At 37.0% G+C, this 12,538-nt stretch overlaps 1 protein-coding gene across 1 annotated transcript in view; it reads left to right on the forward strand.

The window, feature by feature from the left end:
• PTPRQ (protein tyrosine phosphatase receptor type Q) overlaps window positions 1-12,538 on the forward strand; it is a 129,943-nt gene that overhangs the window by 20,598 nt on the left and 96,807 nt on the right. The window contains exons 17-21 of the mRNA XM_054056718.1: window positions 809-1,069; window positions 4,419-4,579; window positions 5,497-5,608; window positions 6,409-6,635; window positions 10,504-10,573. Coding sequence (XP_053912693.1) covers window positions 809-1,069; window positions 4,419-4,579; window positions 5,497-5,608; window positions 6,409-6,635; window positions 10,504-10,573 — 831 coding nt within the window. The remainder of the gene's footprint in view (window positions 1-808; window positions 1,070-4,418; window positions 4,580-5,496; window positions 5,609-6,408; window positions 6,636-10,503; window positions 10,574-12,538) is intronic.

A 12,538-nucleotide genomic window follows, 5' to 3' on the forward strand; every position in this document is an offset into this window, starting at 1 on the left:
TGCAGATTTTTGTTAATGAAAAGTGCAGCAGAATAATCATCATCTTGAGTATTGTGGATAAGTCCAGTATATGGCTGAGTTATGGAGAGTTTACTGTTATGATTTTAATGGCAAACCTTTGGGTTTTTTTTCTTGCTGAATAATCCAGCCCTTAATGGGATTATGCTAATCAGTATTTTTCAGAAAGCTTCAAGCAAGGTAAATCAATAATCTGAAGATTAATTTTTTAGGCGGAGTTGAAACATTTTTCTTTTATAACTGCAGTTGTGCTGCACAAGTTAATGGAGATGCTATTTCTAAATAGTTGTTTGTGAATTTAGGAATCTTAATATAACCAAAAGGAATATCTGAAAGGAGATAATCACTGAGACTATGCAATTTACTGTATCCCTAAGTGAAGAGCAGAACAGTTTTCTAAAATTGTATGGCCTATGATGTATTTTAGAAAACTTTTGTCTGAATAAAACCTCTATTTATGTTTACAAAGTGTTCCATTCTCATTCTGTTTCACCAGTGAGCAATCTTACTGTTCTTACAGAATAACTGATAAGTCTGGAATTTTCTTCCATAAATTACATAGTGCACACAGGTGGTACATCCCCAGGTTTTAACCTGTGCAGCATAATGGCACTGCTTACTATTTATCCATATAAACATACTTCTGAAATTTGTATAAATACTTCATGATGCTGTGAAACTTCAAATAATTTAAATTAAAATAATTTCTTTTTAAAAGATGGTACTTTTGTTATATTTTATGTACTATGCATTACATTTTTCTGTATTAATCTGTATAATTTTTATATAGAACCAGCTGGGATATGCGGTTTGTCTATAAAAATGGTAAATACTTCCTCTGCAACTTTAATGTGGAATCCAACCAAGACTAACTTCACTTCTTATAAAGCAACTTTATCAAACACCACCCTTATGAACAAGTTTATGATTCCAGCAGCACTGTCTGACTTCAGTGTTACAGACCTGACTGCTGGGAGCATTTATAATTTCACTCTGCAAAGACTAATAGGAAATACTGAAGGAGCTTCTGCTTTCATTGAAATTGTAACAGGTCTGTATGGTTTCTTGTTTTCTCTCCTTCTTGCTGAATGGTAGCTGTCAATAACAGTGCATGGTTGGGTTTGTACATGTCACTTTGTAGAATAACATTTGAATTTCCAGAGATTTTGCATGTGACTTGCAGTGGTTGTGGGCCACGTTACTTAGACCCTATACAATCTCCATCCAGTTTTATGTTACCGGAAGCCTAATTTCTTCAACTGTGCTGCATTTGTTTTGACCATTTGAAGTATTTTCATTATTTTTTGGGTCTTGCCCTGCAGAGTTATGCGTGAGCTGAGTTTTACCTTATCTGATTTCAGTAGTTTTGTTGAAGGGAGTGAAGTGAAAGAAGTTTACAAACATTTGTAGAGTTAAGGTTTTAGATTGTAAATTACTCCATTCAAGGACTGTTTCTTGTTAGGTTTATGATTAAAACTTAGTAGGGTAAAAGCTCAGTCTTGACACATCTGCAGTTTATTATAATGCAATAATGTAAAACGCAGACTAAATTTAAAGAGCAGAAAGCTGCACTGGAACTACATCAACCAATTTCTCATATTACTTTCTTATACTACTTTATAATTTCTAGAGTATTTTGTAGCAATGACATGGTGGTATGAAAGAGACACCTGAGGAGTGTTGGAAGTTGTCATTGGTGGGCTGCTTTGACCAAATGTCATGATATTTGTACGTCTGTACTGACATCAGTGTTTGAGAAACTCTTGGTGTTTCTGCCTTATTCAGGGGGATTGAAGCGAGAGGTCAAAGAAAGCCTTTGAAGTAAAGGGGTGTAGGGGTGAAAATCCTTACATCTGTTTTGAGGTAATGTCTTCAGTATAGCATTAGTAAGAAAAAGATTTTCTATGACTTTTCAAGTTTAAACTAGGACTGCAATGCTCTAAAACTTTATTTCCAATTAATGTTTTTTTCTAATGCAGGGAAGACTTAAGTCTGTTTTGTTGATGTAATTGTGCTTTTCTTTACTTAAGTGTATTGAGTTTATATTGTGATGCTGAGCTTACTGGTTTATTACAGTTAGTTCTTGGAAAATTAACATGATGTTGTATTTTGCACTCCTTATTCGCTGATTGATCTAGTCAACCTCTACTAATTTTCCATCCACTCACTCAGAATAGATATTGCAGATATTAATTGGTAAGTGAAATTGTGAAATTTACAGCAAATTGTTCTGACTATGCTTTACACAAATTCACAGGCTGTATACTTTATACAAATATGCTGACCACTGCTGGTAAGAAGGGTGTGTGCATGTGCACGAAGCAGAGTTGAAGGCTGTAGAAAAGCAAGTGCAATGCAGCTGAAGTGAACCACACTCACATGTGCATTCCCTGATGATGTGGTTAAATCTGCAGAAGGGTAGAACTGAGGGTTTTTTTCAGTGGCTGTTGGAAGGATATTTCTCAGTCATGGGATAATCATAGGAAGAGCATTAGCTTCATGAAGAGCAACGAAGCTGGTGAGGGGGCTGGAGAACAAGTCTTAGAAGGAGCAGCTGAGAGAGCTGGGGTTGTTTAGCCTGGAGAAGAGGAGGCTGAGGGGAGACCTTATTACTCTCTACAACTACCTGAAAGGAGGTTGTGGAGAGGAGGGAGCTGGCCTCTTCTCCCAAGTGACTGAGGACAGGACAAGGGGGAATGGCCTGAAGCTCCACCAGGTCAGGTTCAGGCTGGATATCAGAAAAAAAATCTTCATGGAAAGAGTCATCGGGCACTGGGATAGGCTACCCAGGGAGGTGGTCGAGTTGCCTTCCCTGGAGGTGTTTAAGGAATGGGTAGATAAAGTGCTTAGGGACATGGTTTAAGGGAGTGTTAGGAATGGTTGGACTTGATGATCCAGTGGGTCCTTTCCAACCTGGTGATTCTATGATTCTATGGGATTAAATTTATCTCTCCATGAGGACATTTTTATTCTCTCTTCTACTGCTGAGTTAGAAATAGTTCAACTGAAGTAAAGAGATGACTGAAATATTGTGATCGCTGTACATGCAAAGTTTAATCATGGGTCTATATAAAAAGAGCTTTTTAAGCTTAAACCCTCGTTTTGAGGAAGTAGAGATTCATGAAATAATAGTACTGATGATAGCAGTAGTACTTAAAAGTTACAGGAGTATACTAAAAGGAAGAAATTGTGCTTTCATTTACATTTGCCCACCTCCATGTATAGTATTAAATTGTTGTTCTGTTGGTATTAAAACAAAGGAACATGTTGCAGACCATACATATAAGACAAATACAGACAAAATATAAAATCTAAAGTTAATATTTGGTTATAATACTATTTTGGATAGTTTATTTGATGGCAAAACTGGAGTAATCTGTTTAAAACAATTCTGTGCCTTTGTGTAGTCAGTGTAAAGAGTTCATGAAAGATCTATGATTTAAACAGATATGCAGTAAATAAGAAAGGAGTGGAGCTCTTTCAGGATGGAAGTGATATGATATTCAGACTGCAGAGTACAGTATTACTGTATAAACAGTACTAGAAAATTTAGTCTGAATTCTGAAGAGTGATGTTAGTAAGGCAAACAGTGGGCTGAATGAAAGGTTAGAAGGGAATCTGAAATGTGATGAATAGCATCATTGACTGGGCTTGCTCTGGGCTTGCTCTGGGAGTGACAGATGTTAGCTGTGTACATTCCAAAGTAGGAAGGAGACAGATGCAGATGGCTATGGATTGCACAGGTAGATAAATGTTACAATATTATACATAGATAATTTTTAATGACCTGTTGAAGAAGCTAAAATCTGGTTCATTATTAGTCTTAGAGTGAGCAGTACAAGTTTAAAGAGACATTTAAAGGCAGAAGAAAGTGAGCTGGTGTGACAGGAGTATGCAGAAACTTCACTTTAATAAAAGGAGTAAGAGATCCAGATTAGGGGACTGAATTGATTAGACTTCATGGAATTACTGGAATTCCAAATGCATGAAAAGTATAAAAGAGTTAACAACCCTGTGGCTAGCAACAGAAAAAGCACCAGCCATGTCTTTAATTTCAATGGTAGCACTAGTTATGACAGTAGTAATGATAATTCTAAGACTGAGGACAGTAGAAACACCGGGACTGTGCAGAGATTCCTTGTTAACTGAACATGGGGCAGGGATACTTGAGCTTGCCCTCTATGAGTGGGGAGGTCTGCACAGCATGGGTGGGATGTTATCAACCAAGTCTCAGAAGTAGTGTAGCAACTGTAGTATAATATACTGCTGTATTCCGGCTAATTAGCAACTACCCTTCATGTAGCTAGTAAACTGTTCTTAGATGCTTTTAAATTTAGATGTAGCTACTCACATATTTGTGAAGGGGGTTATTTAAGTTAATGTATTTTATTCTCTTCTAGAACCCGCAAAGCCAGAAGGACTTAAATTCTTCAATGTTTCATCATATTATTTTTCACTGTATTGGAGACTACCGTATGGACATGCAGACAGATTTCATGTGGATCTTATTCCTGCTCATGGTTCTGTTGTTATCCTAGATCTTGGAGTCAAGGAGTATCAAGTATGTGCTTTTATTACAGGACTTGCACAGCCAGCTTTTCCTTATGCATTATGCTGATAAGGAATTCAAGCTTGCCTCCTTAGCTATTTAATGCCAATATGACTATAAAAATATTAATGAAAAATTTGTGAGAGCAGATTATCCAGAGTTTGTTACCTGAAAACAAGCAACAGGTAGTGAATTTACTTTTTTTTTAATGTCTGCTAAGCACCCAGCCAGTCAGCCAAGGGTTCATGAATAATTTAACAAAGGAAGGGCAGAGCTATTGAGTAATACCAACTCATTAATTGTGTACTTGCCAGGAAGATCTGTGCTTAAATCATTAATGCAGGCACCATTTCACTGCTAAGCCATCAAAAAGACATAGGAGCACTTTTTGATTCTGCTGTCCAGAAAATATAGTAATATTAACAAGAAATAATGGTTGTTCTGTTTGTTTTGCTTTTGTTTCTTATTGGAACTGCAAAGATACAGGTATTTGATATAAATGCTTGTTAAAAAGTTTTTAATTATGTTTGTTTCAAAAGATGGGGTCAAAAACTTTTTTCAGGCTGCTTTTGTGTTTATTCTTTCAAAAAGGAATTTTATAATGCTTCATACTTACTTTGATAACGATTGTCATACAGGAAAACCTCTATAGATAGACCAATAGGTGATTCTGTAATAAAATTAATAGTTAATTTTGTTGTTCTTTAATATTGAATGTTATACAAAGCTTATAGAGGGCAGTTAAATAAAATGTCAAAAATACTGTACTGTAGCTAACAGGTGTAAACTACTATTTTTACTGTTATAAATACTGTTGTAATTCTAAAAAACTTATTATCAGATCACTTTCTGTAATGCAACGCTTAAACTTCTGTTGTTTTCTTTTTTCATTTTCATGATTCCTGGTAAAAGACTTTGTTCTATTTCAGGCTGATTTTTCAAATACTATTCCTGGAACAACATACAATGTCACTGTTTCTGCAGTTTCTTCTTCAGTCTACAGTTCACCTGCCAGTAGAACAGTGACAACAAATGTGACAAGTGAGTTAATAATCACCGATCAATTTTTGCTGCTTTTTTTTAAACTATTTTTTTAATTTATTATGTACACAGTAGTATCTGAGAAATGATAAGCAGTTTTGAACACTTAACTAGAATTTTTCACTTTCTTTAACCACAAAAATTACACAGAACCTAAAATTTTCTCTGAGCACATGAGAGTTTCCTATTAGACTGTTTTAAGAAACTTGGATACAAGTTGTTGTTGTATTCAGGCATTAGCTTGGCCATTTGAAAAAAAAAAGGAATTAAAAAAAAAAAAGAAAAAAAAGAAAAGCATAAAGAAGAACCATTTATGAGTTTTTGAAAAATTTGTGATTGTGTCACATGGTAATATCCATACCTCAAATTGTACATATAATGGTAGGCTTCTGAGAACTTTCATAAAGTTTAGCCATGTTTTGTAAGAGAGTGCAGTTTGGTGTGAATGATTTTAGGGAAAGTAACAGAAATTAAGCATGTTAGAACATATGAAATATTAAATTGGCATTAAACTCTGTTTTGTCCATGGAGGTCTTGAGCATTACATTTTTTACATTCTTGTAGAAGAATGTTCCTAGTGTTCCAAAATTCATTTAATCATTTTTGTAACAGGACTCTAGCCAGAAAAAAGCTCTTTATTGAACAGTACATTAGTTTTCGATAGTTTTACTAGTTTATGCTGCTAGATGATATAATTTCTTTATAGAAGCCGTAAAGATGTCTCCATTATCTAGGAACTTAATTAAAACCTGTTTTATATGTGTGTGTGTCTATATATATATTTTTTTTTTTTTTGATAGATCCTGGCCCACCTGTGTTCCTTGCAGGTGAAAGAGTGGGCTCTGCTGGGATTCTGCTGTCATGGAATATGCCACTGCACCCAAATGGGAGAATTCTATCCTATATTGTTAAATATAAAGAGGTCTGCCCATGGATGCAAATAGCTTATACACAGGTCACAACAAAGCCAGATAGTCTGGAGGTTTTGCTAACCAGTCTTAACCCTGGAACAACTTATGAAATTAAGGTAAAAGCTTTACAAATTTCTTTTAGTATTTTGGACTCAGTTTTATTGTAAATTTTGTGAGTTTATGTTAGGTCCATACAGTGTTTTCTGAAGGACCTTGTTAAGTGGTGGTGCCATATAACATCATATATTAGTATTTGTTTACAGTAGTGGTTTTTAAATCTACTGTAAATAATTTCCAACCAAAATTGTACTGAAATGTAGTTTCTTCTATTGATATCCTTATTCAAATATGGCATTATGTGGTAGAAAGTAGAACCAAATGGTAGAAGTTTAAAAAAACTTCTAAATCCTTCTTCATGTTGCAAATTCAGAGATCTCAAATTCAGAGATTTAATCTTTCAGGTCACTGATGCGCTTTGGATATTACAAGTTTATTTCTAAATCTCATCCAGATCCAGAAAAGCATATGGGTACATACTTCTTTCTTTAATTTTAAACTTTGTTCGTTTAAGAAGTCATTTTCTTGCCTGAATATCTGTTTAGATGTAGCCTGTGAATGCCTTACCCTCTTTTCTGTAAGCCAGGATGTTTTACCTTGTGTTATCTGCTGAAACAAATCCATTCCCTTTCCATAAATTTTACTGCCTAGATATTCATAGTGAATCTTCTACCAAAATTAGTACATGTATTTCCGTGATTCCGATATGTGGAATTTGTTTACATTGAGACTAAGCACTCCTGACCCATTTCTGAACTCTTCAGCAATAAATTACTTCAGGTGAACAGGGATGAACTACTTATCCTTTTGGCAATATTTGCCAATCAGTTCTTTGCTTATCTTACTCTTTCATAAGAACCTTGGAGAGGTGCTTCATTTCAATATAAAGAATGAAATGAAATTCTGTACTTGATTTGCTTCATTTCGTATCATGGAAGTTCATACAGTGCAAAGCTATAAAAAAAGAATTGAATTTGACCATACCAGGAATAGGGCTGTGCAGTGATTCTTTGTAAAAGCGATGTGTGTGTATGGTAAAATGTAATTATGCCTGCCATTGTGGGAAAGTTGCTCACTGTGAATCTAGTTGTGATTACCATGCTGATAAAAAAAGCCGGTATATCCACAGCTGGAAAAATATTTTTCCTTTGATCTTCTGCCTTCAGTCATCTCTTAAACAAAAACAAACTAAAACAAAAACACACACAAAAATTTCAGCTACTATTTGAGAAAAGTATTATCACTTAGAATCAAAGCAGATTAATCTCCATGAAGCTAAGAGAATTCAATTTGCATTTCTGAGTACCTTGATATCACTTGTGTGGTTTGCTATTAAAGGTTTTGCGAATTCTATTCTTTGCTCCATACATGAATCTTCTCTGGAAAATCTGTGGGACATTCAAAATAATTTTTTTTTTTGTTACTTAATAATAGTTTGCCCTGTATTGATATATGTATGAGGCAATAGTTCACATTGCTGGCGCCGGAAACATTGATCTTAGAACAGAGTTTGACTCAGGAAAGTGACTTGTGACCCAACTGATGTCCAGCAGGGACTACACAACTTTTCTCATGCGTGAATAAAAGCCTGTGAGCAAGCTAAGGGTTATTACGTTACTTCCTGTTTTAGTGGGCGCCCTCACTGCTTGACCCAAAAGCAACCTCACAGATGACTTAGGTGGAAACACTTTTTATACCTCACAGATGTGGCCAAAAGAAAACATTATGTTTTCATTCTCTTGAGCAAATTCTTGTGGTTCTTTGGTTAATTTTTGGAGTCTGTTCTGTAATTTAAAAGTAACTCTTGATTTTTGCATATGAAAATTCTTGATTTTTATAGGGTACCTGGCTTGGTCCCATTGTGAAATCCTTTCTTGTAAATCCTGTGACAATAAAGTTCAACAAAGCTTATAAGCTTTGAATATGGGTTTCCACTCTGTTTGTAACAGCCCAGTCTTAATTTCTTTACATCTAATGAAAAAAAGCATCTTAAAAGAAACAGCAGTTACAAGTGATAATATGTTAAACGCTGGAGAGCTATGGTTAACTTTGAATAGCTGATCACTGATAACTTTGTGAAAATATGCGTTCAAGAATTTTTCTTGTGATAATTTCCTTAAATAATTAGTGGCAACATACTTCAAAGCATAAAAATACTTCTTCCAAACATGAATTGCAGCTACTTAAACTTTGGATAGTACTTTCTTACCTGCGTGGTAAACTTGTCCTTTTTTAAATGTTTCCAAACTTTTTCCTGTAATGGCTTTTTGTGGCAATGATCTCTAGAAGCTAACAGTACATTATGTAAGTATTTATTTTGATTTGTCTTCAAAGCAAATGTAGCTGGCACCTTTGCCATGCAAATTTTTGCATACTTCTGTCATAGTAACTGAGTGCTTTTGCAACTACACAATGAGATGAGAGTTCCCATGTCTGCATTAATGCTAGTTTTCCTTTCTGGACCTTTTCTACAATGCCAACTTTGAGATGAGATACCAAAAAAAAAAAAAAAAAAAAAAAAAGTGTTCAGGTGAGGACGTAACTTTAGATTGCAATAATATAATTTTGTTATTGTCAGAATTTTCTGATTGCCTGTCAGGTCCCTGAAGATCTCCAGGTAATTTCCTCAGCTCTTGCAATTACTGTAGAATTCATTAATGCTTAAGGACATTTCAAATCGTTCTCTCTGTGACACAGAAATAGGTAGGGTTGGCCGGAGTCATGAGTTGAGCATGGGAAGGTGATGTTTGTATGGCTTAGGAAGGAGCAGGCCAGTGGTACAGGTTCTCTTTCACCAAGCAGAGCATGCACTGCATCGGGAAGCAGCCATAGGTGTATCTGCCCCTTTACATCCTAGATTCTTTCATATTACCTTGCTGTAGTTTGTCTGCTGTGGCTTAGTGCTTTTGTTTGAATAGCTTTACAGTCATCTGAAAGACGCAGTTTAGTCCTGAGAAATGGTTAGAGCAGTTATTCTTTCTGACCTGCTGGCTCCTTCTACTCTCTTTGCTCTGTGTGCTATCTGTCACTTCTACTAAGGTCCCCAGATAGTTTCACACATCTGCCCCTTCTCACTCTGTGTTTCCCACAAATTGCACTGTCAGTTCCCTCACCAGCATTGGTATACCTTTATTACCTGGCACTAGTGGGAGGGAATGACTCTGTGAAGTTTAACCTTGCTGGAGAGCTTTATTTGTTGTTTCTTTTATGCGCCCCTCACTATCACTGTTGGAATTTTGCTCATGTTTTACCTTTTGTTGTCACTGTCACTTCCTCTCAAAATAAGGAGTCAAACTTCATTCCCTTTTATTTGTAAGTATTGCATGCCATGGCCCATCACTAAGTTCAGTTGTCAATAAGTGATATATTGAAGAGCAAATAGCATCGTTGTTATGTTTATGCAGAGATTGTGAGTGTTGAGGCATATCCACCATAAAGTGCATCCACAGTTTCCTGACCTGTTGTCTTTCTGCCAAAAGACATGGTTTCCTTGGATTTCTGCTCTAGTGAAGGTTTACTGGCTCTTGCTATCCTTCAGGAGCTCAAGAAATAAAAGAGAATGTATTCTTTTAAGTTGATGAGTAGGATGAGTAAAATAGGAATGGGAAATCTGGTGTAAGTGTATTGTGATAAGGAAAAGGAGTGTTACTGATGTTATTCTTGCTGTTGACTTTGCATAAAAAGGGACTCAGTACTTTTGAAGTGTGAATGTTTACACATCATTGTCTCAGTTTCTTACCTGGTTTTGTAACTTTTCCACCCTTAAATATTGTGTATAAATTAAAAAATAGAGCTATGAAAGGCATGTTCATTTGTGTATTTATAGTCTAAAAGCTAGAAGATGATGTCTGTTAATCCTTAAGATTTTATAGTCCCTGAAACTGTACATCCTATAGGTTCTCTAATGTGGTGGTTTTTTTTCTTTAGGTTGCTGCTGAGAACAGTGCTGGTGTTGGAGTATTTAGTGATCCATTTCTTTTTCAGACTGCAGAAAGTGGTAAATTGAATAAAGCTCCTAATTATTTTAATTAAAGCTGCTCTAATTTGTTCAAATAAAGTATCCAAGACATGTTTAGTACTTGAACAAATTCTGATAAATTTAGAACAAAATCCTAGTTCTTTACATATTCTCTTACTCAGTGGAAAAGATGCATTTTGTCTTATTTACTAATAACAGAATTTACAAGAAGGGTTGGAGGGAAAATCCAGGGAACTACTGGCCTGTCAGTCTGACCTCCATGCCAGAGAAGGTCATGGAGCACGTCATATTGAGTGCTATCACACAGCACACACACGACAACCAGGTGATCAGGCCCCGTCAACATGGGTTTATTGAAGGCAGGTCCTGCCAAACTAACCTTTTCTCCTCCTATGACAATGTTACCTGCTTATGGATGAGGAAAAGGCTCTAGATATAGTGTACCTAGACTTTAGGAAAGGCTTTGGCAGTTTCACACACTATTTTTCTGAGAAACTGTCTTCCGCTGGCCTGGACAGGTGCACCCTCTGCTGGGTAAAAAATTGACTGGATGGCTGAGCCCAAAGAGTGGTTCTAAATGGAGTTAAATCCAGATGGAGGCGGGTCACAAGTGGTGTTCTCCAGGGCTCGTGTTGGCTCCAGTCCTGTTTAACATCTGTATTGATGGATGATTTACCTGGATCTTCAATTACCTGGATGAGGGGATTGAATGTACTTACTTAGTAAGTTGGCAGATGACCCAAAGCTGGGAGGAATTCTTGATCTCCTTGAGGGTATGGAGGCTCTTCAAAGGGATCTGAACAGGCTGGACCAATGTGCTGAGACCATTAGATGAGGTTCAACAAGGTCAAGTGCTGAGTCCTGCACTTGGGACACAAAATGCCCATGCAGTGCTACAGACTAGGGGAAGAGTAACTGGAAAGCTGCCTGGCAGAGAAGGACCTGGGGGTGTTGGTTGACAGCTGACTGAATGTGAGCCAGCAGTGTGCCCAGGTGGCCAAGAAGGCCAATAGCATCTTGGCTTGTATCAGAAGCGGCGTGACCAGCAGGTCCAGAGAAGTGGTTCTGCCTCTGTACTATGCACTGGTGAGGCTGCATCTTAAATACTGTGTTCAGTTTTGGGCCCTTCACTACAGGAAAGGCATTGAGGTGCACCCAGAGAAGGGCAATGAAGCTGCTAAAGGGGCTGGAGAACAAGTCTTATGAGGAGCAGCTGAGGGAATTTGGGTTGTTTAGCCTGGAGGAAAGGAGGCTAAGGGGAGACCTTATCGCTGTCTACAACTACCTGGAAGGAGGTTGTAGTCAGGTGGGTGTTGGTCTTTTCTTCTAAGTGATAGGTGATAGGATGATAGGAAATGGCTTCAATTTGCACAGGGGAGATTCGGATTAGACATCAAGAAAAATTTCTTCATCAAAAGGTTTATCAGGTAGTGGAACAGGCTGCCCAGGGAGGTAGTTGAGTCACCATCCCTAAAAGTATTTAAAAGACAGGTAGATGAAGTGCTTAGGGATATGGTTTAGCAGTGGACAGGTACAGTTGGACTCTATGATCTCAAAAGTCTTTCCAGCCGAGCGATTCTATGTTTAAGAGTGTGCCAATATGGGTGTTCTACATGCAAAATCTGTTTCTGTTGGGATGTGTTGCTTCCAGAAAGCAAGGTCACAGGACAACAGAGCTACCTGTCAAGTGGACCCGTCTGCTGTTTCCTGCAGCAGTACTAGGAGAGAGACTTTGTTGTGAGATCAGCTCTGGCATTGCTTACTTGTGCTAAGCCGTATTTGTTTAGTGCTGGAGTCAGACGTCTTTTCTAAGAAGCCCAGCACAGAATGTATTTTACTGAGTTTTAGAAAATTGTAATTATAGCCTGAATTTGCATAACCTTTATTAATTTAGTGTTTGTAGTCTTACTCATGCTCCAGGAACAATTGTGTCTTGGCTGAAGAACTGGCACCAGACCAGTTGCACTAGGGTGAACCAGTCTC

This window comes from Cuculus canorus, chromosome 1 (assembly GCF_017976375.1).
Source record: "Cuculus canorus isolate bCucCan1 chromosome 1, bCucCan1.pri, whole genome shotgun sequence".
Classification (NCBI taxonomy): domain Eukaryota; kingdom Metazoa; phylum Chordata; class Aves; order Cuculiformes; family Cuculidae; genus Cuculus; species Cuculus canorus.